Source organism: Procambarus clarkii, chromosome 24 (assembly GCF_040958095.1).
Source record: "Procambarus clarkii isolate CNS0578487 chromosome 24, FALCON_Pclarkii_2.0, whole genome shotgun sequence".
Classification (NCBI taxonomy): Eukaryota; Metazoa; Arthropoda; class Malacostraca; order Decapoda; family Cambaridae; genus Procambarus; species Procambarus clarkii.
The window spans coordinates 5,871,587-5,886,677 of record NC_091173.1 but is presented as its reverse complement, the minus strand read 5'-3'; the positions used below and the strand labels follow the sequence as shown (position 1 = coordinate 5,886,677).

At 43.7% G+C, this 15,091-nt stretch overlaps 1 protein-coding gene across 1 annotated transcript in view; it reads left to right on the top strand.

Moving 5' to 3' along the window:
- The first annotated feature begins 307 nt into the window (after window positions 1-307).
- The window catches only part of Hpd (4-hydroxyphenylpyruvate dioxygenase), a 69,593-nt gene continuing 54,809 nt past the window's right edge, over window positions 308-15,091 (top strand). Inside the window, exons 1-5 of the mRNA XM_069330520.1 lie at window positions 308-402; window positions 704-766; window positions 8,496-8,600; window positions 8,789-8,914; window positions 9,076-9,165. Of these exons, the coding sequence (XP_069186621.1) occupies window positions 8,792-8,914; window positions 9,076-9,165 (213 nt within the window). The 5' untranslated portion in view covers window positions 308-402; window positions 704-766; window positions 8,496-8,600; window positions 8,789-8,791. The remainder of the gene's footprint in view (window positions 403-703; window positions 767-8,495; window positions 8,601-8,788; window positions 8,915-9,075; window positions 9,166-15,091) is intronic.

The window sequence follows — 15,091 nt, the reverse complement described above, 5'->3', positions numbered from 1 at the left end:
GCAGCTTTGTGTTGAGTAATTAGAGGACGTAAATGATTTTGGGTAGTAGAACCCCAAGCACAAATACCATAGTTGAGATATGGATAGATGAGGGAGTAATAGTGTCACTGAAAATGTCTTAAACAGTTTGAACGTATTTTATCTACGACAGAAGATGGGAGTCTTCCAGGTGAACAGTACCAGAAGACTTTTTTTTTGGGGGGGGGGGGGAGGGGGGGGGGGTTAAGGGGGCAAGCATAGGTGAAGGGGAAGTAGTTTATCCCGAGCGGTGTTGCCACATATTGGTGCCTACACTTGTCGGTGATATTAAACTTCTATAATTATACAGACATCCATAATCTACAGTGAATAATTTTTTCATTTCTTTTTTTTCAGACTTCATACACGGACAAGGGCTCCAAGGTAAGCTGTGACCATGGTTTTCAGGTTGACCTAACTGGACCTGGGTTGTTAGAGCATTTGCCAACCACTTGCGAAACCTATACATCTTTAAACAAATGTCAGCTTTGTTTGAATTCATTAAACGGCATGAGCTCAAAGCCGCCATAGTTGTTCAAAAATATACAGGTTTCATATGGTTAAAATGATCAACGAATCCTGGCCCAGCTGACAATTCAATCTTTCCTCTTTATAGAAGTAAATAATTATAAAATGTCATTTCTGGCAGCGAAGTAATGGTCTGTGTTGATGATTTCTCCCACAGCCTGACTCTGGCAAGTTCCTCCACTTCGACCACATCACCTTCTGGGTCGGCAACGCTAAGCAAGTAAGTCTCCCCCTTCCCCCCCCCCCCCCCCTGTCCCGCCTGCTGATCCTGCTGCTGTTTTTTTCCAGGGATATTCCTGCACGGGTCCTAAGCCTCTGGCTGGCCCACGAAGTGGTGTTTGTTTTACTTGGGCAGAGTATGAGTATTTGACTCATATGGTCACTTCAGTAAGATTTTGTCCCACGTGTTTAACAACTTCTGCTCTGAATTTAAGTTGAAATCTTAATGGGTTTGTAACTCTGCACTGTGTTAATGTTCCAATGGTCTGTCAAGTTCAAGTATGTTTATTGAGATAAGCAAGAAATACATCTCAAAGGGATAGAGTAGCTTAGGCTATTTCTACCCCCCCCCCCCCCCTTTGGTCTGTCGGAAATGTCTCCACAGTGCTACCTGCTACCGTGGGGGTGGGAGTACTTGCCCTGGCCGGGAGGGGGACGGGCCATGGGGGGGTTGGGGTACGCGCCTCGGCGGGGAGGGGGGGCCGTGGGGGTGGAAGAACGAGCCCCGGGGTCGGGCAGTGGGGTGGGAGTTGATGTTTGTATTTGTAATATGTGGGTGAAGCATTTACATTGTGGTGGTTTGAACAAAATTCGTCAGTGAAGCACTTCTTCCGGAAGTGTTCGAACGAAATCAGTTGTCGTGTGTAAACCATTTTTCATTCATAAACGGGGTTTGACGGGTGCATGGAATCACTTTTGGGCCTTTGTTTGGAGGAAAATGTCAGCCCAATTTTTATCAAATAGCAGTGTCATCTAAATATGGCCGACAATTTGGTACATTTGCTAGCAGTTCATTAACTGCTGGAACGTTGTGGGAGCATTCAGCTGTCCGAAAGGTAGCACTTGGTATTAGAAAATGCCATCAGGTGTTACGAATGCGGTTAGTTGTTTGACACGTTCTGTGAGTGGGATTTGGTAGTACCCCCCTGAAGAGATCTAACTTACACACAGGTGGCATTACCGATCTCATCGATACAGTCCTCTACGAAGGGCAGCGGGTAAGCATCCACGATGGTCACCTTGTTGAGCTGCCGGTAGTCGGTGCACAAGCGTCGGGGTCCATCTGGTTTGGGAACTAAAAGGCAGGGCTAGCGCCAAGAGCCCTGACTCGGCCTTAAGGCCATGCTGGAGTAGGAAGTAGATTTCTTGCCCCACGATAGCCTTCTTTTCCTGGCTCATCCGGTAGGGTTGAAGACGAATGGGGGGGGGGTGTAGTCTGTCAACTTGACATCATGGTGGATGGCATCAGTCTGTCTAAACAGACTGGAGAACTCAAGTAACGACTGCACCTCTTCACGCTGGAACATCTGCAAATGGGACAGCCTCTCCTCGACAGCATTCACAGAACTAGAATGATTGAAAATGGGATTAGTTGGGTCCCCAGAAAAGTTATCCCCTCCCTCACTGGAAAAGGAAATATTAGAGCGATTGGCATGGGGCCCTGGAACTTCAGACGGTTAAAGTATACAAGCATCACCTGGCTAAGCTTATCATTCTCATTTTGTACGTGAGGTCCCCAACCTTTTCTGTCACCATATAGGGGCCTTCATACTTGTGAGACAATGTTCCCCAATCGAGGCTTTAATACCTGGACAGGGTTACCAGGCTGAAATACCCTCAACTTAGCCTTAGCATTGTGTCGTTCCTTCATGCTATCTTGGGTCTTCCCGAGATATTTTAGTGCTGCTGCCTTACATTGTCTCTGGTGTTGCGCAAAGCAAGCTGAACCTTCGGTCAATGTTATGTTACCTAACCGATTCTCGTGTAACATTTGCAAGGGTCCACGGACCTTATGGCCAAAGACTAACTCAAAAGGTGAACAACCCAGTGAACTCTGTAACCCCTCTCGAGCAGCAAACAAAACATACTGAAAGTTCTCATCCCAAGCCCTGTTAGAATTTTCACATGTCTTAGGCATCTGTTTCAAAGTTTGATGGAACCGCTTAATTACCCTCATGACTCTGGATGATATGAGCTAGAAACCTTAAGTCATTCCTTTATCCTTAGAGAATTGCTCAAAAGTATCATACTTAGTACCATTGTCAGTTTGAACGATCCGAGGCAGTCCATAAGTGGGGGAAAAATTGCAACATACAAGCAATAAGTCATTGCTCAGATGTGCCTTACAGCAAAATCCTCAGGGTAACGGGTCGTGATCATGGTTATCAAGTAAATGTTACCAACCTTAGTTCTGGGTAATGAACCAACACAATCCATTACCACGTGAGAAAATGGTTCCTCCGGCACTACAATAGGCCTAAGAGGAGCTTTAGGTGGTGTCTGATTAGGTTTCCCAATAAGCTGACATGGGACACAAGAATTACAATATTTTGCCACATCGCTTTTCAGCTTGGGCCAGTAGAAATGTTTAAAGGTCTTATGATATTTAATGTTAATACCGTGATGTCCCCCCCCCCCCCCCCCCAATAGGATCATCATGAGCCGCTGCTAAAACCTTCTCTATAGCAGGTAGGCAGCATAACCTTGTGTACTATCTCCCACTCATTTCACAAGGTTGAACTCTGTGGTCTCCATTTTCTCATCAAAATCTGATCCTTTTAATCGTAACCAGTTGCTGCATCTACTATTTCCTCCTTAGAGAGCTGCATGATATTCTGCAAGACGGGTCAGCCTTCTGCAATTCGCTCAAGGTGGCTCCCATGCCTGGGTCAGATGCTATTGGCAGAGTCCCAATAGTATTCTCCTCCTCATCCTCAATACTCTTGGTAGGTGGTGATGGTAGGCTCTCCAGTGTCCTCGTCATCAATTCTGGCCATGAAAGTATCAGCAAGGTCCACTTGGCTTTCACCACTCTGAAAGTTCCTCGTGGCCTTGGGATTTACTACCTTGGCAACCACAGGGTTTACCTTACATTTAAGACCCATAGACCTGGTCACTGCACATGCAGGGTACACATTATTCTCTGCGACGGGTAGTTCCAGGGGAAACCTTAGGGGTAGGCAACATAATAGGCAGTCTGGAGTCCCCTACCTTATCCCCTAATAAATCATTACTATTATATCAACATTAGGGAAAGGTAGGTAAGGAGTGACTCCGACTGTACCAATACCCTTGTGGAAATCAGATTCCAGGGTTACCTTACGGAGGGGTACTGGTAGAATATCACCTGATGCCTTCGACTAGTACTACCTCTCCAGTGTCGAGTGTGTTGGCACCTTGCAACACTCTCTAAAAATAAAGTCTGGATGGCACCGGTGTCTCAGAAGACAACCCGTTCTCGCAAATTTAATAAGTCAATATTGACTTATTAAATATGTGCATAGGTGACATACTTAACATAATAGATACCCTTAAAAAGATTCATAGAAAACACCGACCTTACCTAACCTTGTTAGTATCTTAAGATAAGCATCTTATTGCTTCGTAATAACAATTATCTAACCTATAATAGGTATAGGTTAAGTAATAATTGTAATTACGAAGCAATAAGATGCTTATCTTAAGATACTAACAAGGTTAGGTAAGGTCGGTGTTTTCTATGAATTTTTTTAGGGGTATCTATTATGTTTAGTATCACCTATGCACGTAGTTAATAAGTCAATATTGACTTTACGAATTTGCGAGAACGGGTTGCAGAAGATTACCACGTCCTTCCAGGAAGAACCTTCAAAAGTTAAAAGCTTCCCCTTGAACAGGAATGGAGTAAGCAGGCCCAACCAGTTTGGGTTGGGGGTCTTGTACCCGTCAGAAGTCCTCAAGCCTTGTCACAACAAGAGCATTGGGCCTTTTTTCTGGGTACAGTTGCCAACATATACAACTACCCAACAGTTGGGTATAAGGTTAGCAGTCTTCGTGGCGTAGTGACAAGTCACTCGCCTGGCGTTCCGCCAGCGCTTTGTCCTGGGTTCGTATCCTGGCTGGGGAGGATTTACTGGGTGCAAATCCTTAACTGTAGCCACTGTTTAACTCAACAGTAAAATGGGTACTTGGTTGCAACAACGATTCTTCGCGGGAGTCATTCCTGGGAACAGGATTAAGGACTTGCCTGAAACATTACGCATACTAGTGGCTGTACAAGAATGTGTGTATGTATGTATGTATGTATGTATGTATGTATGTATGTATGTATGTATGTATGTGGTATGTATGTATGTATGTATGTATGTATGTATGTGTGTGTGTGTGTGTGTGTGTGTGTGTATAAAATAAATAAAATGGCTAGTAGTGTGGTTTGAAAGTTTACAATGACCACAGTATCTTTGGGGAGAAGGGACATTACTACCAGAGTTCCCCTTGGGTTTAGACAATTTAAGCTGGTTAGTTTTGTCCGAAAGAGAAGGTGCAATATTTACAGGGTTAGAATGGGCTGGTCTGGATTGGCTGTGGGTACAAGGTTTGTTACCACGTGGGATATAATTATTTTTACTGGACATTTTGCCTGCCAACTAGTAGTTTTCTGCCATCTTGGCCAAATCCATAATATTTGTATGTCTCCTTCCTCTGTGAGGTATCGTGCCACCGGCTCTGACATGTTACAGATGTCCTTCAATTAAAAATAAATTTTTGAGTGCTCGTTTGTCTCGGCTTTAGCTGAGTAAGCCCATTTTTCAAACAATCTTATTTGGTTATTTGCAAATTCTGTAAGAGGTTGGTTGTGTGTAGGCTTAAGGTTGCAATAGGCTTGGTGGTGAGCTTCAGGCATAATTTTATATGCATTCAAAATCTGTTCTTTAACTTTACTATAATTAAAACAATCCTCATCAGGCACGTTTATAAAAGTATCTTGGGCTTTGCCTTTTAGCTGCCTCTGCAAGATGCTCGCCCACTTTTCCTCTGGCCAGTTCATGGACCTGGCCAGCCTCTGAAAATGGCAGAAAAATCTTTCAGGGTCAACTCCAAAAATTCTGGCAAGTTAGGCTTGCAAACACACCCCAACACTGCTGCAATACGTACTTGAAGTCCGGCAGGAAACCTTCTATACGTACCTTCACTGCCAACGTTGTCACAGCTGCTGATAAAGTATGGCAAGGAGTGCTCCGTAGTACCCCACGGGGTGCAAGCAACAATGGCACACGCAGCTCCAGACAGACTGCGGGATAATGAGAACTTTGGGGTACACATGCTGGAGTATATGCCAGGCACAGCATCACGGGAGAAGGGTAAACGTGCATGCATAGTCTGCAGGAACACCACACGCAGACTACAAAAGTGTAGATGCATCAGCACCTGGTGCGTGGAGTGCAAAATGCCACTCTGCCCCGTAGGCTGTTTTGCAGCATATCACACACTCGCGGAGTACCGATAATGTACATATACATATATCTGCGTGATATATTAGAAATAAGTGCAGGATAAGTATACCTTTTTGTGATGCACGTAAGTGTCTACAGACAGTACGGATGTTCCAGTGCCATAATATAGTGTACGTGTTCACCATACATCGGTTCGGCACGTAAAATGTAATAAACTATTTGGAAATGTGCACAAAAAATGTGCAAAAATATATGCGTGGCAACTCACGCGCCCTGTCCCGGGCGCCCCACCGGCCCCGGGAGCTTATGGCACGGGCGCACGGGGAATGATGTCACGCCCCACCTTTCGGACCCCATAGCTGCCAAAGTAAGTACAATTTCGATATTCCGTTGCTATACCCATATACTGGGAGGGGTTTCTGACACTTCCAGAACAAAAAATTTTATCCCGAGAATTTATTTCTTGTGCACTGGGGGGTGTCATATGTACAGGCTGCACAGTTAAAGGGTTAAGCCACCCCAGTTAATGTTTGGCTCAAACAATGGATTAAGAAGACACCACTAAAATTCCTAGAACACGGTGGCACAATAACACACAGAACACATACTTAGCTTGATACACAGAATAAGGAGAGAGAAGAGAGGAGGATGAGAAGAGGTAAGGAAATAAGCCCTCAGAGCGAGTGTCTTGTCAGCCTCGAGACCACCAGGGAAGAGGGAGAAAGTCTTGGGAACACTCTCATGGTTGCTGCCTGGACGATACTCAACTGGTCGTACAGTAACAATCATAAGTTTTCCCAGACATTCATTTTCTTGTTACTCCAACAATTCTAAGAATAGCTAGCCTCTAGCTTTATATTATATTAATATTCAATTAACACAGTCTGCCCGCCTTGTGAGCAACAAGATTATTTCTACGTCTGGCAGGGAAGATGGAAACAAACACATCAAGGATATAAGAAACCATGAGGTTAAGTATTATTAATTAAATATCAATCTTACATGATCCAATCCTATCTATTAATGTTCTAATATTTATTTAAGAACCCACACAAAATTCCTCAGTCAGGGCTCTCAAAATACTTGACTGATCCCTGTATGCAACCCGTTCTCGCAAATTTAATAAGTCAATATTGACTTAAGTATATCACCTATGCACATATTTAATAAGTCAATATTGACTTATTAAATATGTGCATAGGTGATATACTTAACATAATAGTTTCCCTTGAAAAGCTTCATAGAAAACACCGACCTTGCCTAACCTACTTAGTATGTTAAGATAAGCATCTTATTGCTCCGTAATTACAATTACCTAACCTATACCTATAATAGGTTAAGTAACAATTGTAATTACGAAGCTATAAGATGCTTATTTTAACATACTAAGTAGGTTAGGTAAGGTCGGTGTTTTCTATGAAGCTTTTCAAGGGAAACTATTATGTTTAGTATGTCACCTATGCACGCAACTAATAAGTCAATATTGACTTATTAAATTTGCGAGAACGGGTTGCTGTATGAGTATAAAAGAATTCAATTTGACCCCTGGCTTTCCTGGCAGCCAATTAATCCAGGGTCGTAACAACCGGCATGGAGGAGAAGACGTGTTGGGTCACCGGCGTGCGGGGGGGGGGGGGGGGGGTTACATGATAGCAGTGAACACAACGCGTTCACTCTAAACGTACCGTACTGTGACGTATGTTAATGAGTGCCCAGCAAGGCAGGTTTATCACCCATGTTCTTTTCAGGATAATGTAATACTGTTCTTGTGATGTGTGATTGGTCAACCAGCTTCATGTAGAAGTAATTCCATCTCCCCTGAATGGTGGATGGGGTGGCAAATGGCTGCTCTGGTCAATGCAACCTTCAGTATGTTTTAATTATCTAAATTACAATATCTTGCGTAATGTGTAACAATTTGCTATAAGCCAGGGAGTTCATCAGAGGTCCGCGGTTGTTCAACGTCCTCCCAGCAAGCATAAGAAATATTGCCGGAACAACCGTGGACATTTTCAAGAGGAAACTAGATTTATTCCTCCAAGGAGTGCCGGACCAACCGGGCTGTGGTGGGTATGTGGGCCTGCGGGCCGCTCCAAGCAACAGCCTGGTGGACCAAACTCTCACAAGTCGAGCCTGGCCTCGGGCCGGGCTTGGGGAGTAGACGAACTCCCAGAACCCCATCAACCAGGTATCAACCAGGTATCAACCAGTTGTGGGGGTTAATGGGGTGGGCGGGGAGTCGGTGGGTACAATATCTAGGGCATTGGTTAGACCTTAAGTCGACGTTTGTCTTGTTGTTCCCCGACCCTCCCTCCCCTGTTTAGGCAGTACCTTCAGTAACTATGACTACCATCCTACATTGACGTGGAAGGCAATTAGGAAGTAAATATCAGTACTATTTTATTTGGACATGTGTAGAAGGATTTTGTAATGTTGGAATGTTACAAGATCAGTACAGGTGTGTGCAGGTGTTTGGCGAGTGTGGGCAGCAGACACTAATCTCTCCCTTCTCACAAGGCGGCCAGTTACTACTCTACCAGACTGGGGTTCGAACCGTACGCCTACAAAGGTCTGGAGACTGGCTCCCGTGAAGTGTGCTACCATGTCGTCAAGCAGAACAAGGTAGGCAAGTATGCACTGGTCAGTGTTTACATACTTAGACAGTAAATCAATATTTTATTTGCTAGTTAGTATGGCTATAATGATTTTATTGAGAATAATTAGTGGTTAATATGTATGGGGATCTTGGCTATTGTTTTGTTGTAATGCGTCTGGGTTTATACTGTTATTAACTATGGTGGTGTGAGCAGATCATGTTCGTGTTCGCCTCGGCGCTCAACCCCAACAACGAGGTGATGGGTCGCCACCTGGTCACTCACGGAGACGGCGCCAAAGACATTGCTTTCAACGTTGAGGACCTCGATGCTATAGTGAAGGTGAGCCAGCGCACTACTGTGTGTGTGTGTGTGCTCTCCCCCCCCTTTGCTGCCCCTCATTCTGTCCTCCCTTGCTGTGGCTCACATTCTCTCCTGATTCTGTTCATATGCATTATATATTTAATGTCCCTTGCTCTATTGTGCTAACTTGACGCTTCCAGCGGGCCAAGGAGCGTGGAGCGAAGGTGGTGCGAGAGATCTGGGAGGAGGAGGACGAGGGTGGGAGAGTCCGCTTCGCCACAGTCCAGACGGTGAGTCCTACTTCGCTCTTGCATGGCAAGTCACTGTTGTATATGCATGCCATAGTCATCCTGTCGGTGGCAGTGGTCAAGATTACAGGCATGTGATGGGTTCAGGAACTGAATAGATATACAAGAACATATAAGATTGTCCTTATTGTTTAAGGCATAAGAATGTGAGATTGATAGAGGCTCAAGGAATTGGGGGTACTATAGTAAGTTGGATTAGGGCATGGCTATACCGAAGGAAGCAGTGTTAGTATAAATGAGATTAAGTAAGTGGGAAAATGTTGTAAGTGGAGTGCCTCAGGACTTTGTCCTGGGACCTCTGTTATTCATGATTATATTTATATTTATATATATATATATATATATATATATATATATATATATATATATATATATATATATATATATATATATATATATATATATATATATATATATATATATATATGTCGTACCTAATAGCCAGAACGCACTTGTCAGCCTACTATGCAAGGCCCGATTTGCCTAATAAGCCAAGTTTTCTTGAATTAATAAATTTTCTCTAATTTTTTTCGTATGAAATGATAAAGCTACCGATTTCATTATGTATGGGGTCAATTTTTTTTTATTGGAGTTAAAATTAACGTAGATATATGACTAAACCTAACCATCCCTACCTAACCTAACCTAACCTATCTTTATAGGTTAGGTTCGGTTAGGTAGCCGAAAAAGCTAGGTTAGGTTAGGTTAGGTAAACGAAAAAACATTAATTCATAAAAACTTGGCTTATTAGGCAAATCGGGCCTTGCATAGTAGGCTCAGAAGTGCGTTCTGGCTACTAGGTACGACATATATATATATATATATATATATATATATATATATATATATATATATATATATATATATATATATATATATATATATAAATATAAATATAACTGAAAACTCACACCCCAGAAGTGACTCGAACCCATACTCCCACAACTGGTATGTACAGGGACGCCTTAATCCGCTTGACCATCACGACCGGACATAAGGAAGTGATAGCCGAGGCTATATGAACCACTTCCCCGCCGGCACTCGGATGGTAATCTTGGGCATAGCATTTTATCAAATCACCTCATTCTTTGGGGCACACGTGAGGAACACAAATGCAAACAAGCCTGAATGGTCCCCAGGACTATATACAACTGAAAACTCACACCCCAGAAGTGACTCGAACCCATACTCCCACAACTGGTATGTACAGGGACGCCTTAATCCGCTTGACCATCACGACCGGACATAAGGAAGTGATAGCCGAGGCTATATGAACCACTTCCCCGCCGGCACTCGGATGGTAATCTTGGGCATAGCATTTTATCAAATCACCTCATTCTTTGGGGCACACGTGAGGAACACAAATGCAAACAAGCCTGAATGGTCCCCAGGACTATATACAACTGAAAACTCACACCCCAGAAGTGACTCGAACCCATACTCCCACAACTGGTATGTACAGTTGTGGGAGTATGGGTTCGAGTCACTTCTGGGGTGTGAGTTTTCAGTTGTATATAGTCCTGGGGACCATTCAGGCTTGTTTGCATTTGTGTTCCTCACGTGTGCCCCAAAGAATGAGGTGATTTGATAAAATGCTATGCCCAAGATTACCATCCGAGTGCCGGCGGGGAAGTGGTTCATATAGCCTCGGCTATCACTTCCTTATGTCCGGTCGTGATGGTCAAGCGGATTAAGGCGTCCCTGTACATACCAGTTGTGGGAGTATGGGTTCGAGTCACTTCTGGGGTGTGAGTTTTCAGTTGTATATAGTCCTGGGGACCATTCAGGCTTGTTTGCATTTGTGTTCCTCACGTGTGCCCCAAAGAATGAGGTGATTTGATAAAATGCTATGCCCAAGATTACCATCCGAGTGCCGGCGGGGAAGTGGTTCATATAGCCTCGGCTATCACTTCCTTATGTCCGGTCGTGATGGTCAAGCGGATTAAGGCGTCCCTGTACATACCAGTTGTGGGAGTATGGGTTCGAGTCACTTCTGGGGTGTGAGTTTTCAGTTGTATATAGTCCTGGGGACCATTCAGGCTTGTTTGCATATATATATATATATATATATATATATATATATATATATATATATATATATATATATATATATATATATATATATATATATATATATATAATATATATAATATAATATATATATATATATATATATATATATATATATATATATATATATATATATAATATAATATATATATATATATATATATATATATATATATATATATATATATATATATATATATATATATATATATATAATTTAGATTCAGGTTTGAACAAAAATATTTGCAAATTTGCCGATGATGCGAAAATTGGGAGGGAAATAAACATGGGAAAAGATTCCCTATCATAAGAACATACGAATGAAAGTAACTGCAGAAGGCCTTCTCTCCCATGCGAGGCAGCTCTTATTTATAACCACCCAGTCTCATTCATGTATATGTATAATCTACGTTTGAATCGGTCAAGGGATCCTTCTTCTATTATGTTACTTGGTAATTGGTTCCATAAATCAAACACCGTTACAGAACCAGTATTTACCCAGGTCTAAACGTATCCAATTTATACCCATTGTTTCGTGTTCTGTGTTGACCAAACCACACACTAGAAAGTGAAGGGACGACAACGTTTCGGTCCGTCCTGGACCATTCTCAGGTAGATTCTCAATTGATCTGAGAATGGTCCAGGACGGACCGAAACGTTATCGTCCCTTCACTTTCTAGTGTGGTTTGGTCAACATTTCAGCCACGTTATTATGAACACTAGTCTGCACTCGTGTTGTTGATACTTTTATTACCCTATTAATATCTCCTTTATTATGTCCATTCATCCACTTGTACAACAAATCACTGCCAACAGGTGAAATGCCAAAAAGTTGGAAGACAGCTATTGAAGTCTCAATATTCACAAATGGTGACACAGGAGGCACTGAACTATAGGCCAGTATACCTAACTTGTATACCATGCAAGATAGAGAATGTGCGAAGAAGTTAGTGGAACATCTAGAACGAAAGAATTTTGTTACACAGATTAATTGAATTCTATGACCAGGCAACAATAATCAGACAAGAAAAAAGAATGGGCAGACTTCATATTTTTGGAGTGCCAGAAAGCCTTTGACACAGTACCACACCAGAGAACAGTGCGACAGCTGGAGATGCTGGCAGGAGTGAAAGGGAAGGTACTCCTGTTGCTTAGTTATTCCCTTATCCAAAGTAGTCACTGGGGGGGGGGGGGGTAGGTCTCGGAGTGGTGAGGCATCACCAGTGGAGTCTCACCAGGATCAGTCCTTAGACCTATACTGTTCCCGACCACCCAAGTGGTGTTGTGGATGGGCACTATTCCATCCCTCATCCTGTCCCAAATCCTTATCCTAACCCTTTCCCAGTGCTATGTAATCTTAATGGCTTGGCGCTTTCCCCTGATAATTCCCCTTCACAGAGGGAATAGACTCGTTCCTCTCATTGTTGGCTGATGCGAAAATTGAGGATGATTAAGACAAGACAGTATGAGGCTACAAGATGACCTAGACAAGCTGAAGGAATGGTCCAACAAATGGCTACTAATATTCAACCCAAGTAAATGTAAGGTAATGAAACTAGGTGGAGGAAATAGGCCAGACACGGGATACCGAATTGGAGATGAAGTTCATGAAACAGACAGAAAATGATTTAGAAGTTATCACGCCAAACCTGTCTCCTGAAGCCCATATCAACAGAATAACATCAGCGGCGTATGCGAGGCTGACTAAAATCAGAACTGCCTTCAGAAACCTGTGTAAAAAATATTTCAGAACCTTGCATACCACGTATGTAGGACAAATACTGGTGTATGCGTCACCAGCATGGAGCCCATACCTTGTCAAGCACAAGACGAAACTGTAAAAAGTTCAGAGGTATGTCACTAGGTTAATCCTAGAACTAAGAGGCATGAGTTATGAGGAAAGGCTGCGTGAAATGCACATCACGTCGCTAGAAGATAGAATAGCTCGGGGAGACATGCATAATCTAAATGGGGCTGTGGAATTTTTTTTCTGGTTTAAAGGAAACGTGCAATGCATGGGAACTTGTAAAAAAAAAAAATTAATATAAAGTTAAATACAAAAATGTAATTTGCTAGACTAAGTGACAGTTGTAAATTTAATAGACTAAGTAATGTGCAGACTTACAATTCAGATACAAGTAGACATAAATAAAGTTATTTGACAAGACTAGTAATGACTTGTAATTTATATAAAGAACACAATAGTAATTAAGAGTATACAAAGTACATAACAGTTCAAGACCGTAGAATTGGTACCAAAACGCTTGTACCAATTGTCCCTTCATAGGCATCTTGTTGATTCAGTGGATGCTTCTGTTACTTTCAACCCCCACCCGTCTTGGTACCAGTGTCGTAGCGGCTGCTCCTCAGGATGCAGCCTCCCGCTTGGCTGCCTTATCCTGCATTGGCAAGACCCCTGTTCAGGTCTCTAAGAATGCTCGGTTAAATGCCAGTGTTGGCACTTCTCCTCCCGCACCATGTTGCAACCGGTGTTAGAAATCTAAGACTGCTACGAGGATATTAAGCATATCCTCGAGGCCCAAGGTCATTCTGTCCTTCAGGTGGATATGTTTACTCGTCCCCCTCGTGGTCGTCGCCGTCTGCCCCTTCAGGTTGTGAAGTTTACCTTTGATGGTAGGACCCTTCTGCCCTCTGTCATTCTTGCTGTTGCCAGATGCTCCGTTCAGGAGTATATTCTATCTCCTCGGCACTGCAGTAAGTGCTGGAGGTTTGGGCATGGTTCCCTCAAATGCTCTAGTCCTGTCTCTCTCTGTCCCATGTGTGGGGGCGAGGGTCACTCTAAGTTGGAGTGCACTTCTGCCCAGGCCCTCTGCCTCAATTGCGGTGAGGCCCACCCTACCTTCTTCCGCACATGTAGACGTTACAAACTTGAGGCAGCCGTCCTCAACTTGAAGCACCAGGACCGTTTCTTTTCCTGAGGCTAGGCGCCAAGGTCAGTCTCCCCCCCTTTTGCTGGCGTCTCTTATGTTCGTGTGGTGCGCTCTTCCTCTCCTCGGCCGTCCCACCTTAAAGTCTGGCAACCATTTCCAAGCCTTAGAACTGGACATGCCCACCGCCACCTCCCCTGTTCCTTTCCATTCTGTCTTGGCGGGTCCCCCCCTCTTGGTTCTCTGTCTAGGGTTCCCCTTCTTTCTACCCAGTCATGTCTCCTGTGCCTTCTTTCTCCTCTCCCTCTGATCCTCCTTCCCATCATTCTCCTCAGTCTCTTGGCTCTCCATGCCACCTGACTGTGCGGGCCGAATGTCCATCACTCTCCCGGTGATCGTGTTGTTTGCTCTCGATTTTCTTCTATTGAGACGCTAGAGTCTGTTGCCTAGTACATTGCTGCTGGGACACCTGTCTCTTTGAGTCAGAAGCGGAAACCTGGCTCCTCTCCCTCCTCCTCCCCGGCAGGTAAGAAGGCTTTGCTTTCTTCTCCCTTTACCTCTGATTCTAATCATTCCCTCCCCTCCCACTTCTGTGGTAGAGCCCCCCTGTTCCTACTGTGGAGGTTTCTTTGGCCCCCGGTTCCATCTCGGTTGCTGCCCTTGCTGAGGTATGCTCCCCTCTTTCTGCACTTCCTCCTGCTTTCCTTGCCCACCCCTCTCGGTTGTCTCCTCCGGACCCGGCTCGTCCACCTCTGGTCTGTCCTCCTCCTTTCCATCCTTCGTTACTCAGTTTACCCATGCTCCCTAACCCTGACTTTGCTGACCCTGATCCTTACCCTGTGCTGCTTTAACGTGCTGTGTTCCTTTTACACCTTTATTTCTTCTTTGTTCTCTGTTGCTATCCTTTCTCTCTTTGTCGATGTCTATTCTTCAGTGGAACATCCATGGAT